Here is a 14944-nt window from a genome sequence, read left to right as displayed (position 1 = left end):
ACAATGTCAACATTCATTGTTGTGCAGATGAAACACAGCTGTATATTTTGACGAAACATGGTGAAGCCCCAAAATTGCCTAACCTGGAAGTGTTTCAGACATAAGGAAGTGGATGGCGGCAAATGTTTTACTTTTAAGAGATGATGATAATGATGATAATGATGATAATGATGATAATGATGATAATGATGATAATTCTAGGTCCCAAGAAACAGTGATCTGCTGTTTGATCTGACAATGAATCTCGACGGTTGTCCAGTCATCTCAAATGAAACTGCCCTCTGTGTTTCTCTGGACCAGTATCTCTCTTTTGACAAACATTTACAAAATATTTGAAGCGCAGCTTTTTTCTTCATAACATTGTGAATAATCAGAACATTTTAGTCTAAAAATGATGCAGAAAAATTCATCCATGCTTTTGTTACTTCTAGATTAGACTACTGCAATGCTACACTCTCCGGCTACCCGGATAAAGCACTAAATAAACTTCAGTTAGTGCTAAACACGGCTGCTAGAATCTTGACTAGATCCAAACCATCATATTACTCCAGTGCTAGCCTCCCTACACTGGCTTCCTGTCAAGGCAAGGGCTGATTTCAAGGTTTTACTGCTAACCTACAAAGCATTACATGGACTTGCTCCTACCTATCTTTCCGATTTGGTCCTGCCGTACATACCTACGCGTACAAGACGCAGGCCTCCTTACTGTCCCTAGAATTTCTAAGCAAACAGCTGGAGGCATGGCTCTAAGGTACTGATAGTTGGTATTCAGCAGTCATAAAGCCTTATTTACTTTGAAGAACTACTAAAACAGGGATTTTGTCAGACAGCAGATATAGAGATGAGATGATGACTTGGAATGAAATAATAAAGTCATCAAATATAACTAAGGTAATATATTTTATATATATATATAACTAATGTACTATATTATATATATATATTTAAAACTAATGTAATATTATATATATATATATAACTAATGTAATATAGTATATATATAACTAATGTAATATAGTATATATATAACTAACGTACTAAATTATATATATAAAACGAATGTAATATATATATATATATAACTAATGTAATATATTAAATATATATAACTAATGTAATATATTATATATATATAACTAATGTAATATACACAACAACTGAACTATTTGATTAAAGTAAAGTCATGTGAATAAATTATGGTTAATAAGTGATCAGCAGTAATGAACAGTCACGAGCATCATGGGACTTTAATTCCTTGTTTTATTCTGTGTTGTTACATCATTCAACGCACATAATTCATAGTGCATTTAATGTAAATAAAGATGTATAATTTTGAATTCAACCCAAAAGCTTATTATATTTTGATGTGCTATTATTCAGAGGCTGTTTGCAGGCTGCCCAAGGTGGAACTACAGCAATGGTTTTCAAGCCTTTCCAGCGGGGAATCCTGCTTGTTTGTTATTGACCAAATACTTATTTTCCACCATCATTTGCAAATAATATCATTAAAAATCCTACAATGTGATTTTCTGGATTTTTTCTTCCTCATTTTGTCTGTCATAGTTGAAGTGTACCTATGGTGAAAATTACAGGCCTCGCTCATCTTTTTAAGTGGGAGAACTTGCACAATTGGTGGCTGACTAAATACTTTTTTTGCCCCACTGTAGAAAGAAACCTAGAGAGGAACCAGGCTCTGAGGGGTGGGCCAGTCCTCTTCTGGCTGTTACCAGGTGGAGATTATAAACCTAGAGAGGAACCAGGCTATGAGGGGTGGGCCAGTCCTCTTCTGGCTGTGCCAGGTAGAGATTATAAACCTAGAGAGGAACCAGGCTCTGAGGGGTGGCCAGTCCTCTTCTGGCTGTGCTGGGTGTTGATTATAAACCTAGAGAGGAACCAGGCTATGAGGGGTGGCCAGTCCTCTTCTGGCTGTGCCGGGTGTTGATTATAAACCTAGAGAGGAACCAGGCTATGAGGGGTGGAGATTATAAACCTAGAGAGGAACCAGGCTATGAGGGGTGGCCAGTCCTCTTCTGGCTGTGCTGGGTGTTGATTATAAACCTAGAGAGGAACCAGGCTATGAGGGGTGGAGATTATAAACCTAGAGAGGAACCAGGCTATGAGGGGTGGAGAATATAAACCGTGAGAGGAACCAGGCTATGAGGGGTGGCCAGTCCGCTTCTGGCTGTGCCGGGTGGAGATTACACTAACGCTAGCTGTGTTTCCAGCCACTAGACTGAGCTATGCTACACTAACACTAGCTGTGTTTCCAGCCACTAGACTGAGCTATGCTACACTAACGCTAGCTGTGTTTCCAGCCACTAGACTGAGCTACGCTACACTAACACTAGCTGTGTTTCCAGCCACTAGACTGAGCTATGCTACACTAACACTAGCTGTGTTTCCAGCCACTAGACTGAGCTATGCTACACTAACGCTAGCTGTGTTTCCAGCCACTAGACTGAGCTATGCTACACTAACGCTAGCTGTGTTTCCAGCCACTAGACTGAGCTACGCTACACTAACACTAGCTGTGTTTCCAGCCACTAGACTGAGCTATGCTACACTAACGCTAGCTGTGTTTCCAGCCACTAGACTGAGCTATGCTACACTAACACTAGCTGTGTTTCCAGCCACTAGACTGAGCTATGCTACACTAACACTAGCTGTGTTTCCAGCCACTAGACTGAGCTATGCTACACTAACGCTAGCTGTGTTTCCAGCCACTAGACTGAGCTATGCTACGCTAACGCTAGCTGTGTTTCCAGCCACTAGACTGAGCTATGCTACACTAATGCTAGCTGTGTTTCCAGCCACTAGACTGAGCTATGCTACACTAACGCTAGCTGTGTTTCCAGCCACTAGACTGAGCTATGCTACGCTAACGCTAGCTGTGTTTCCAGACACTAGACTGAGCTATGCTACACTAATGCTAGCTGTGTTTCCAGCCACTAGACTGAGCTACGCTACACTAACGCTAGCTGTGTTTCCAGCCACTAGACTGAGCTATGCTACGCTAACGCTAGCTGTGTTTCCAGCCACTAGACTGAGCTATGCTACACTAACGCTAGCTGTAGTACATTAATTACCCAGCCAGGCCACTCATCAGTCTATTATAGTACATTACCCTGCCAGGCACCTCTTCAGTCTATAGTACATCAATTACCCTGGCAGGCACCTCATCAGTCTATAGTACATTACCCAGCCAGGCCACTCATCAGTCTATAGTACATTACCCAGCCAGGCCAATCATCAGTCTATATATAGTACATTACCCAGCCAGGCCACTCATCAGTCTATAGTACATTACCCAGCCAGGCCACTCATCAGTCTATAGTACATTACCCTTCCTACATTGCCTTCCACAGAGCACAAAAAGAAAGGCCTTGAAGGTACACAAGGGACTAAATGATTCTAGTTGCACCAGAAACGAATCAAGTGTTGACTTAAACTTCTTGATCAATTCTTTGTGATATTCATGAATTGTACACTCTTTAGACAAAAGTATGTGGACACCCCTTCAAATTAGTAAATTCGGCTATTTCAGCCACACCTGTTGCTGACTGGTGTATAAAATCGAGCACACCGCCATGCAATCTCCATAGACAAACATTGGCAGTAGAATGGCCCGTACTGAAGAGCTCAGTGACTTTCAACGTGGCACCGTCATAGGATGCCACCTTTCCAAGTCAGTAAGTCAAATCTCTGCCCTGCTAGAGCTTCCCCGGTCAACAGTAGGCGCTGTTATTGTGAAGTGGAAACGTCTAGGAAGACCCCCACAGTAATGTTCCAACATCTAGTGGAAAGCCTTCTCAGAAGAGAGGAGGCTGTTATAGCCAGCAAAGAGGGGGGGACCAACTCCATATTAAGACGCATGATTTTGGAATGAGATATTGGATGAGCAGGTGTCCACATACACAACGTGACCAAAAGTATCTGGCTGTGTCGAGCAGAGCGGAGAATGTCAAACCGACTAGAGGGGAAGCGGCCAGAGAAGAAGAGAAAGATCTCATTGGTTTAGCGTATTTTAACAGAAACGGAAACAGAGAAGAAGAGAAAGATCTCATTGGTTTAGCGTATTTTAACAGAAACGGAAACAGAGAAGAAGAGAAAGGTCTAATTGGTTTAGCGTATTTTAACGGAAACGGAAACAGAGAAGAAGAGAAAGATCTCATTGGTTTAGCGTATTTTAACAGAAACGGAAACAGAGAAGAAGAGAAAGGTCTAATTGGTTTAGCGTATTTTAACGGAAACGGAAACAGAGAAGAAGAGAAAGATCTCATTGGTTTAGCGTATTTTAACAGAAACGGAAACAGAGAAGAAGAGAAAGGTCTAATTGGTTTAGCGTATTTTAACGGAAACGGAAACAGAGAAGAAGAGAAAGATCTCATTGGTTTAGCGTATTTTAACAGAAACGGAAACAGAGAAGAAGAGAAAGATCTCATTGGTTTAGCGTATTTTAACGGAAACGGAAACAGAGTACTAATCTTTGAAATGTTTAGAAAGTATGACAGCAGATAACACATCAGTGTGATGTGGGGTAGTTCAACACAACAGAAAAATGCTAGATTTCTGGGGACTGTCTGGGGATTCAACAAATCATACCGGATCTCTGGGGTGACGATCTCTGCAGCCAGCGAATCAGAGCCCTCGTTACTGTCGAGTGGAACCATGCCTGGAGAAACACAAAGACGTTATGTTAGACACAATCACATGCAGGGACTAGAGGCAGTGCAGGGACATGAACATACTAAGCCAAAGACGTCACTGCTGAGAGTAGAAACAGCCCTACGAGTAACAACAGCCCTACGAGCAACAACAGCCCTACGAGCAACAACAGCCCTACGAGCAACAACAGCCCTACGAACAACAACAGCCCTACGAGCAGCAACAGCCCTACGAGCAGCAACAGCCCTACGAGCAGCAACAGCCCTACGAGCAGCAACAGCCCTACGAGCAGCAACAGACCTACAAGCAGTTACAGCCCTACGAGCAACAACAGCCCTACGAGCAACAACAGCCCTACGAGTAGAAACAGCCCTACGAGTAGAAACAGCCCTACGAGCAGTAACAGCCCTACAAGTAGCCCTACGAGTAGAAACAGCCCTACGAGCAGCAACAGCCCTACGAGTAGAAACAGCCCTACGAGCAGCAACAGCCCTACGAGTAAAAACAGCCCTACGAGTAGAAACAGCCCTACGAGCAGCAACAGCCCTACGAGTAAAAACAGCCCTACGAGTAAAAACAGCCCTACGAGTAGAAACAGCCCTACGAGTAGCAACAGCCCTACGAGCAGTTACAGCACAACGAGTAACAGCCCTAATAGTAGAAACAGCCCTACGAGTAACAACAGCCCTACGAGTAGAAACAGTCCTACGAGTAGAAACAGCTCTACGAGTAGAAACAGCCCTACGAGTAGAAACAGCCCTACGAGTAGAAACAGCCCTACGAGTAGAAACAGCCCTACGAGTAAAAACAGCCCTACGAGTAAAAACAGCCCTACGAGTAGAAAGAGCCCTACGAGTAGCAACAGCCCTACGAGCAGTTACAGCACAACGAGTAACAGCCCTAATAGTAGAAACAGCCCTACGAGTAACAGCCCTACGAGTAGAAACAGCCCTACGAGCAGTTAAAGCCCTACGAGTAGAAACAGTCCTATGAGTAGCCCTACGAGTAGAAACAGTCCTACGAGTAGAAACAGCCCTATGAGTAGAAACAGCCCTAATAGTAGAAACAGCCCTAATAGTAGAAACAGTCCTACGAGTAGAAACAGCCCTACGAGTAGAAACAGCCCTACGAGTAGAAACAGCCCTACGAGTAGAAACAGCCCTACGAGTAGAAACAGTCCTACGAGTAGAAACAGTCCTACGAGTAGAAACAGCCCTACGAGTAGAAACAGCCCTACGAGTAGAAACAGCCCTACGAGTAGAAACAGCCCTACGAGCAGCAACAGCCCTACGAGTAAAAACAGCCCTACGAGTAAAAACAGCCCTACGAGTAGAAACAGCCCTACGAGTAGCAACAGCCCTACGAGCAGTTACAGCACAACGAGTAACAGCCCTAATAGTAGAAACAGCCCTACGAGTAACAGCCCTACGAGTAGAAACAGCCCTACGAGTAGAAACAGCCCTACGAGTAGAAACAGCCCTACGAGTAGAAACAGCCCTACGAGTAGAAACAGCCCAACCAGTAGAAACAGCACTACGAGTAACAACAGCCCTACGAGTAGAAACAGCCCTACGAGTAGAAACAGCCCTACGAGTAGAAACAGCCCAACCAGTAGAAACAGCCCTACGAGTAGAAACAGCCCTATGAGTAGCCCTACGAGTAGAAACAGTCCTACGAGTAGAAACAGCCCTACGAGTAACAACAGCCCTACGAGTAGAAACAGTCCTACGAGTAGAAACAGCCCTACGAGTAGAAACAGCCCTACGAGTAGAAACAGCCCTACGAGTAGAAACAGCCCAACCAGTAGAAACAGCACTACGAGTAACAACAGCCCTACGAGTAGAAACAGCCCTACGAGTAGAAACAGCCCTACGAGTAGAAACAGCCCAACCAGTAGAAACAGCCCTACGAGTAGAAACAGCCCAACCAGTAGAAACAGCCCTACGAGTAGAAACAGTCCTACGAGTAGAAACAGTCCTACGAGTAGAAACAGCCCTACGAGTAACAACAGCCCTACGAGTAGAAACAGCCCTATGAGCAACAGCCCTACGAGTAACAGCCCTACGAGTAGAAACAGCCCTACGAGCAGTTAAAGCCCTACGAGTAGAAACAGCCCTACGAGTAACAGCCCTACGAGTAGAAACAGCCCTACGAGCAGTTAAAGCCCTACGAGTAGAAACAGCCCAACGAGTAGCCCTACGAGTAGAAACAGCCCTACGAGTAGAAACAGCCCAACGAGTAGAAACAGCCCAACGAGTAGAAACAGTCCTACGAGTAGAAACAGTCCTACGAGTAGAAACAGTCCTAATAGTAGAAACAGCCCTACGAGTAACAACAGCCCTACGAGTAGAAACAGCCCAACGAGTAGAAACAGTCCTACGAGTAGAAACAGTCCTACGAGTAGAAACAGCCCTACGAGTAACAACAGCCCTACGAGTAACAACAGCCCTACGAGTAACAACAGCCCAACGAGTAGAAACAGTCCTACGAGTAGAAACAGCCCTACGAGTAGAAACAGCCCTACGAGTAACAACAGCCCTACGAGTAACAACAGCCCTACGAGTAGAAACAGCCCAACGAGTAGAAACAGTCCTACGAGTAGAAACAGTCCTACGAGTAGAAACAGCCCTACGAGTAGAAACAGCCCTACGAGTAGAAACAGCCCTACGAGTAGAAACAGCCCTACGAGTAACAGCCCTACGAGTAACAGCCCTACGAGTAACAGCCCTACGAGTAACAGCCCTATGAGTAAAAGCCCTATGAACAGCAACAGCCCTACGAGTAACAACAGCCCTACGAGAAGCCCTACGAGTAACAACAGCCCTACGAGTAGCCCTACGAGTAGAAACAGCCCTACGAGTAACAACAGCCATACGAGTAACAACAGCCCTACGAGTAGAAACAGCCCTAAGAGCAGCAACAGCCCTACAAGCAGCAACAGCCCTACGAGTAAAAACAGCCCTAAGAGCAGCAACAGCCCTACAAGCAGCAACAGCCCTACGAGTAGCAACAGCCCTACGAGTAGAAACAGCCCTACGAGTAGAAACAGCCCTACGAGTAGAAACAGTCCTACGAGCAACAACAGCCCTACGAATAGAAACAGCCCTACGAGCAACAACAGCCCTACGAGCAACAACAGCCCTACGAGCAACAACAGCCCTACGAGCAACAACAGCCCTACGAGCAACAACAGCCCTACGAGCAACAGCCCTACGAGCAACAACAGCCCTACGAGCAACAACAGCCCTACGAGCAACAACAGCCCTACGAGCAACAACAGCCCTACGAGTAGAAACAGCCCTACGAGTAGAAACAGCCCTAATAGTAGCAACAGCCCTACGAGTAGAAACAGCCCTATGAGCAACAACAGCCCTACGAGCAGCAACAGCCCTACGAGCAGCAACAGCCCTACGAGCAGCAACAGCCCTACGAGTAGCCCTACGAGTAGAACCAGCCCTACGAGTAGCCCTACGAGTAGAACCAGCCCTACGAGTAGCCCTACGAGCAGCAACAGCCCTACGAGTAGAAACAGCCCTACGAGTAGAAACAGCCCTACCCTGTTACCATCCTTTAGTAACACACTGTCCAGGTCTGACAACATGGGAGACACGAGGGATAAACAGATCAACGATGGGAGAGCAGGAGTATCTGACTGTTACCTGTAGACAGTTGTCCTTCCTGAGCCTCAACAAAACGCAGCTCCTCAATGGTCTCCTTTAGGGAGTCTCTCTCTGACCTCATTCGCTGGAGGGGGGGGGGGGTAGATAGATAGATAGATAGATAGATAGAGAGAGAGAGTACTGTAAAGTCAATGTTGACCTGTAGTTCTGTACAGTACTGTAAAGTCAAAGTTGACCTGTAGTTCTGTACAGTACTGTAAAGTCAATGTTGACCTGTAGTTCTGTACAGTACTGTAAAGTCAAAGTTGACCTGTAGTTCTGTACAGTACTGTAAAGTCAAAGTTGACCTGTAGTTCTGTACAGTACTGTAAAGTCAAAGTTAAACTGTAGTTCTGTACAGTACTGTAAAGTCAAAGTTGACCTGTAGTTCTGTACAGTACTGTAAAGTCAAAGTTGACCTGTAGTTCTGTACAGTACTGTAAAGTCAAAGTTAAACTGTAGTTCTGTACAGTACTGTAAAGTGAAAGTTGACCTGTAGTTCTGTACAGTACTGTAAAGTGAAAGTTGACCTGTAGTTCTGTACAGTACTGTAAAGTGAAAGTTGACCTGTAGTTCTGTACAGTACTGTAAAGTGAAAGTTGACCTGTAGTTCTGTACAGTACTGTAAAGTGAAAGTTGACCTGTAGTTCTGTACAGTACTGTAAAGTGAAAGTTGACCTGTAGTTCTGTACAGTACTGTAAAGTCAAAGTTAACCTTTAGTTCTGTACAGTACTGTAAAGTCAAAGTTGACCTGTAGTTCTGTACAGTACTGTAAAGTCAATGTTTACCTGTAGTTCTGTAACTATAGTAGTACTGAAGTACAGTACTGTAACGTGAAAGTCAACCTGTAGTTCTGTACAGTACTGTAAAGTGAAAGCCAACCTGTAGTTCTGTACAGTACTGTAAAGTGAAAGCCAACCTGTAGTTCTGTACAGTACTGTAAAGTGAAAGCCAACCTGTAGTTCTGTACAGTACTGTAAAGTGAAAGTCAACCTGTAGTTCTGTACAGTACTGTAAAGTGAAAGCCAACCTGTAGTTCTGTACAGTACTGTAAAGTGAAAGCCAACCTGTAGTTCTGTACAGTACTGTAAAGTGAAAGTCAACCTGTAGTTCTGTACAGTAATGTAAAGTGAAAGCCAACCTGTAGTTCTGTACAGTACTGTAAAGTCAAAGTTGACCTGTAGTTCTGTATAGTACTGTAAAGTGAAAGTCAACCTGTAGTTCTGTACAGTACTGTAAAGTGAAAGCCAACCTGTAGTTCTGTACAGTACTGTAAAGTGAAAGTTGACCTGTAGTTCTGCACAGTACTGTAAAGTGAAAGTCAACCTGTAGTTCTGTACAGTACTGTAAAGTGAAAGTCAACCTGTAGTTCTGTACAGTACTGTAAAGTGAAAGTCAACCTGTAGTTCTGTACAGTACTGTAAAGTGAAAGTCAACCTGTAGTTCTGTACAGTACTGTAAAGTGAAAGTCAACCTGTAGTTCTGTACAGTACTGTAAAGTGAAAGCCAACCTGTAGTTCTGTACAGTACTGTAAAGTGAAAGCCAACCTGTAATTCTGTACAGTACTGTAAAGTGAAAGCCAACCTGTAGTTCTGTACAGTACTGTAAAGTGAAAGCCAACCTGTAGTTCTGTACAGTACTGTAAAGTGAAAGCCAACCTGTAGTTCTGTACAGTACTGTAAAGTGAAAGTCAACCTGTAATTCTGTACAGTACTGTAAAGTGAAAGCCAACCTGTAGTTCTGTACAGTACAGTAAAGTGAAAGCCAACCTGTAGTTCTGTACAGTACAGTAAAGTGAAAGCCAACCTGTAGTTCTGTACAGTACTGTAAAGTGAAAGCCAACCTGTAGTTCTGTACAGTACTGTAAAGTGAAAGCCAACCTGTAGTTCTGTACAGTACTGTAAAGTGAAAGCCAACCTGTAGTTCTGTACAGTACTGTAAAGTGAAAGCCAACCTGTAGTTCTGTACAGTACTGTAAAGTGAAATGAACCATTGTAACACCTACATCCTTTTCTTTCTGGAGAGAATCCACCTTCTCCTTGAGTCTCTTGTATTCAAACTCCATCTTGTCTGTCTTTTTAGACTCCTCAGACAGCTTGTTCTGCAGCTCTACCACCTGGGGACAACAAGGACAGTATGTTAACCTGTCTCTGTGTGTGTGTGTAATGGTGTTCGGTCTCTATCCATACCGGTCTCTCTGTGTGTTTGTAGTGGTGTTCAGTCTCTATCGATACCAGTCTCTCTGTGTGTTTGTAGTTGTGTGTAGTGGTGTTCGGTCTCTATCCATACCGGTCTGTCTGTGTGTTTGTAGTGGTGTTCAGTCTCTATCGATACCAGTCTCTCTGTGTGTTTGTAGTGGTGTGTAGTGGTGTTCGGTCTCTATCCATACCTGTCTCTCTATGTGTGTGTAGTGGTGTTTGGTCTCTATCCATACCGGTCTCTCTGTGTGTGTAGTGGTGTTCAGTCTCTATCCATACCTGTCTCTCTGTGTGTGTAGTGGTGTTCGGTCTCTATCCATACCGGTCTCTCTGTGTGTGTAGTGGTGTTCAGTCTCTATCCACACCCATCTCTCTGTGTGTGTAGTGGTGTTCGGTCTCTACCCATACCTGTCTCTCTGTGTGTGTGTAGTGGTGTGTAGTGGTGTTCAGTCTCTACCCATACCTGTCTCTCTGTGTGTTTGTAGTGGTGTGTAGTGGTGTTCAGTCTCTATCCATACCCGTTTCTCTGTGTGTGTAGTGGTGTTCGGTCTCTACCCATACCTGTCTCTCTGTGTGTGTGTAGTGGTGTGTAGTGGTGTTCAGTCTCTACCCATACCTGTCTCTCTGTGTGTGTAGTGGTGTGTAGTGGTGTTCAGTCTCTATCCATACCGGTCTCTCTGTGTGTGTAGTGGTGTTCGGTCTCTATCCATACCCGTCTCTCTGTGTGTGTAGTGGTGTTCGGTCTCTATCCATACCCGTCTCTCTGTGTGTGTAGTGGTGTTCAGTCTCTATCCATACCTGTCTTTCTGTGTGTTTGTAGTGGTGTGTAGTGGTGTTCAGTCTCTATCCATACCGGTCTCTCTGTGTGTTTGTAGTTGTGTGTAGTGGTGTTCGGTCTCTACCCATACCTGTCTCTCTGTGTGTGTAGTGGTGTGTAGTGGTGTTCGGTCTCTATCCATACCTGTCTCTCTGTGTGTGTAGTGGTGTGTAGTGGTGTTCAGTCTCTACCCATACCTGTCTCTCTGTGTGTGTAGTGGTGTGTAGTGGTGTTCAGTCTCTATCCATACCGGTCTCTCTGTGTGTGTAGTGGTGTTCAGTCTCTATCCACACCCATCTCTCTGTGTGTGTAGTAGTGTTCGGTCTCTACCCATACCTGTCTCTCTGTGTGTTTGTAGTGGTGTGTAGTGGTGTTCAGTCTCTATCCATACCCGTTTCTCTGTGTGTGTAGTGGTGTTCGGTCTCTACCCATACCTGTCTCTCTGTGTGTGTGTGTAGTGGTGTGTAGTGGTGTTCAGTCTCTACCCATACCTGTCTCTCTGTGTGTGTAGTGGTGTGTAGTGGTGTTCAGTCTCTATCCATACCGGTCTCTCTGTGTGTGTAGTGGTGTTCGGTCTCTATCCATACCGGTCTGTCTGTGTGTTTGTAGTGGTGTTCAGTCTCTATCGATACCAGTCTCTCTGTGTGTTTGTAGTGGTGTGTAGTGGTGTTCGGTCTCTATCCATACCTGTCTCTCTATGTGTGTGTAGTGGTGTTTGGTCTCTATCCATACCGGTCTCTCTGTGTGTGTAGTGGTGTTCAGTCTCTATCCATACCTGTCTCTCTGTGTGTGTAGTGGTGTTCGGTCTCTATCCATACCGGTCTCTCTGTGTGTGTAGTGGTGTTCAGTCTCTATCCACACCCATCTCTCTGTGTGTGTAGTGGTGTTCGGTCTCTACCCATACCTGTCTCTCTGTGTGTGTGTAGTGGTGTGTAGTGGTGTTCAGTCTCTACCCATACCTGTCTCTCTGTGTGTTTGTAGTGGTGTGTAGTGGTGTTCAGTCTCTATCCATACCCGTTTCTCTGTGTGTGTAGTGGTGTTCGGTCTCTACCCATACCTGTCTCTCTGTGTGTGTGTAGTGGTGTGTAGTGGTGTTCAGTCTCTACCCATACCTGTCTCTCTGTGTGTGTAGTGGTGTGTAGTGGTGTTCAGTCTCTATCCATACCGGTCTCTCTGTGTGTGTAGTGGTGTTCGGTCTCTATCCATACCCGTCTCTCTGTGTGTGTAGTGGTGTTCGGTCTCTATCCATACCCGTCTCTCTGTGTGTGTAGTGGTGTTCAGTCTCTATCCATACCTGTCTTTCTGTGTGTTTGTAGTGGTGTGTAGTGGTGTTCAGTCTCTATCCATACCGGTCTCTCTGTGTGTTTGTAGTTGTGTGTAGTGGTGTTCGGTCTCTACCCATACCTGTCTCTCTGTGTGTGTAGTGGTGTGTAGTGGTGTTCGGTCTCTATCCATACCTGTCTCTCTGTGTGTGTAGTGGTGTGTAGTGGTGTTCAGTCTCTACCCATACCTGTCTCTCTGTGTGTGTAGTGGTGTGTAGTGGTGTTCAGTCTCTATCCATACCGGTCTCTCTGTGTGTGTAGTGGTGTTCAGTCTCTATCCACACCCATCTCTCTGTGTGTGTAGTAGTGTTCGGTCTCTACCCATACCTGTCTCTCTGTGTGTTTGTAGTGGTGTGTAGTGGTGTTCAGTCTCTATCCATACCCGTTTCTCTGTGTGTGTAGTGGTGTTCGGTCTCTACCCATACCTGTCTCTCTGTGTGTGTGTGTAGTGGTGTGTAGTGGTGTTCAGTCTCTACCCATACCTGTCTCTCTGTGTGTGTAGTGGTGTGTAGTGGTGTTCAGTCTCTATCCATACCGGTCTCTCTGTGTGTGTAGTGGTGTTCGGTCTCTATCCATACCCGTCTCTCTGTGTGTGTAGTGGTGTTCAGTCTCTATGCATACCTGTCTCTCTGTGTGTTTGTAGTGGTGTGTAGTGGTGTTCAGTCTCTACCCATACCTGTCTCTCTGTGTGTTTGTAGTGGTGTGTAGTGGTGTTCGGTCTCTATCCATACCGGTCTCTCTGTGTGTGTAGTGGTGTTCAGTCTCTATCCATACCCGTCTCTCTGTGTGTGTAGTGGTGTTCAGTCTCTATCCATACCTGTCTCTCTGTGTGTGTAGTGGTGTTCGGTCTCTATCCATACCCGTCTCTCTGTGTTTGTAGTGGTGTTCGGTCTCTACCCATACCTGTCTCTCTGTGTGTGTAGTGGTGTTCAGTCTCTATCCACACCCATCTCTCTGTGTGTGTAGTGGTGTTCAGTCTCTATCCACACCCATCTCTCTGTGTGTGTAGTGGTGTTCGGTCTCTATCCATACCCGTCTCTCTGTGTGTGTAGTGGTTCTCAGTCTCTATCCATACCTGTCTCTCTGTGTGTTTGTAGTGGTGTGTAGTGGTGTTCAGTCTCTATCCATACCCGTCTCTCTGTGTGTTTGTAGTGGTGTTCGGTCTCTATCCATACCTGTCTCTCTGTGTGTTTGTAGTGGTGTTCAGTCTCTATCCATAACTGTCTCTCTGTGTGTTTGTAGTGGTGTTCAGTCTCTATCCATACCGGTCTCTCTGTGTGTTTGTAGTGGTGTTCAGTCTCTATCCATACCTGTCTCTCTGTGTGTTTGTAGTGGTGTTCGGTCTCTATCCATACCTGTCTCTCTGTGTGTTTGTAGTGGTGTTCAGTCTCTATCCATACCTGTCTCTCTGTGTGTGTAGTGGTGTTTGGTCTCTATCCATACCTGTCTCTCTCTGTGTTTGTAGTGGTGTTCAGTCTCTATCCATACCTGTCTCTCTGTGTGTTTGTAGTGGTGTGTAGTGGTGTTCAGTCTCTATCCATACCCGTCTCTCTGTGTGTGTAGTGGTGTTCAGTCTCTATCCATACCTGTCTCTCTGTGTGTTTGTAGTGGTGTGTAGTGGTGTTCAGTCTCTATCCATACCCGTCTCTCTGTGTGTGTAGTGGTGTTCAGTCTCTATCCATACCGGTCTCTCTGTGTGTTTGTAGTGGTGTTCAGTCTCTATCCATACCTGTCTCTCTGTGTGTTTGTAGTGGTGTTCGGTCTCTATCCATACCTGTCTCTCTGTGTGTTTGTAGTGGTGTTCAGTCTCTATCCATACCTGTCTCTCTGTGTGTTTGTAGTGGTGTGTAGTGGTGTTCAGTCTCTATCCATACCTGTCTCTCTGTGTGTGTAGTGGTGTTCAGTCTCTATCCATACCTGTCTCTCTGTGTGTGTAGTGGTGTTCAGTCTCTATCCATACAGGTCTCTCTGTGTGTGTAGTGGTGTTCGGTCTCTATCCATACCTGTCTCTTGTAGGACTCCAGCTGTCCTCTCGTGGTGTTGGCCTTGCGTACTTCCTCCTCCAGACTGACAGTGTTCTGCATGTACAGAGTGTTCTTCTCCTCCAACAGCTTGACCTGTCTCCTCAGATCTCCCAGGTCCTCCAGCTTCTTCTTATACGACTCCACCATGACCTCCAGCTTGGACACCTTGTCTGACGAGTGTCTGTGTGACACAAACACAAGCTAAGGGTTAGTGTCTATACCAGACGTTGTAGTGTCGCCAGTGGGCTGACAACTAT

The 14944-nt window shown here is 45.3% G+C and overlaps 1 protein-coding gene across 9 annotated transcripts in view; it reads right to left on the bottom strand.

The window, feature by feature from the left end:
• LOC110523075 (protein Hook homolog 3) overlaps nucleotides 1-14944 on the bottom strand; it is a 90502-nt gene that overhangs the window by 24342 nt on the left and 51216 nt on the right. For all 9 annotated transcript variants that reach the window (XR_016495839.1, XR_016495840.1, XR_016495841.1 and 6 more), the window contains 4 exons: nucleotides 14667-14868; nucleotides 10332-10442; nucleotides 8325-8409; nucleotides 4603-4672 (listed from right to left, as the gene is read on the bottom strand). Coding sequence is in view for 4 of the 9 variants with exons in the window: in XM_090233602.1 (XP_090089728.1) it covers nucleotides 4603-4672; nucleotides 8325-8409; nucleotides 10332-10442; nucleotides 14667-14868 (468 nt within the window). In the remaining 5 variants the exon portion in view is untranslated. The remainder of the gene's footprint in view (nucleotides 1-4602; nucleotides 4673-8324; nucleotides 8410-10331; nucleotides 10443-14666; nucleotides 14869-14944) is intronic.

This window comes from Oncorhynchus mykiss, chromosome 5 (genome assembly GCF_057628025.1).
Source record: "Oncorhynchus mykiss isolate SJ-2025 chromosome 5, ASM5762802v1, whole genome shotgun sequence".
Classification (NCBI taxonomy): Eukaryota; Metazoa; Chordata; class Actinopteri; order Salmoniformes; family Salmonidae; genus Oncorhynchus; species Oncorhynchus mykiss.
The sequence above is the reverse complement of the archived record's forward strand: the minus strand, read 5'-3'. Positions and strand labels throughout refer to the sequence as shown.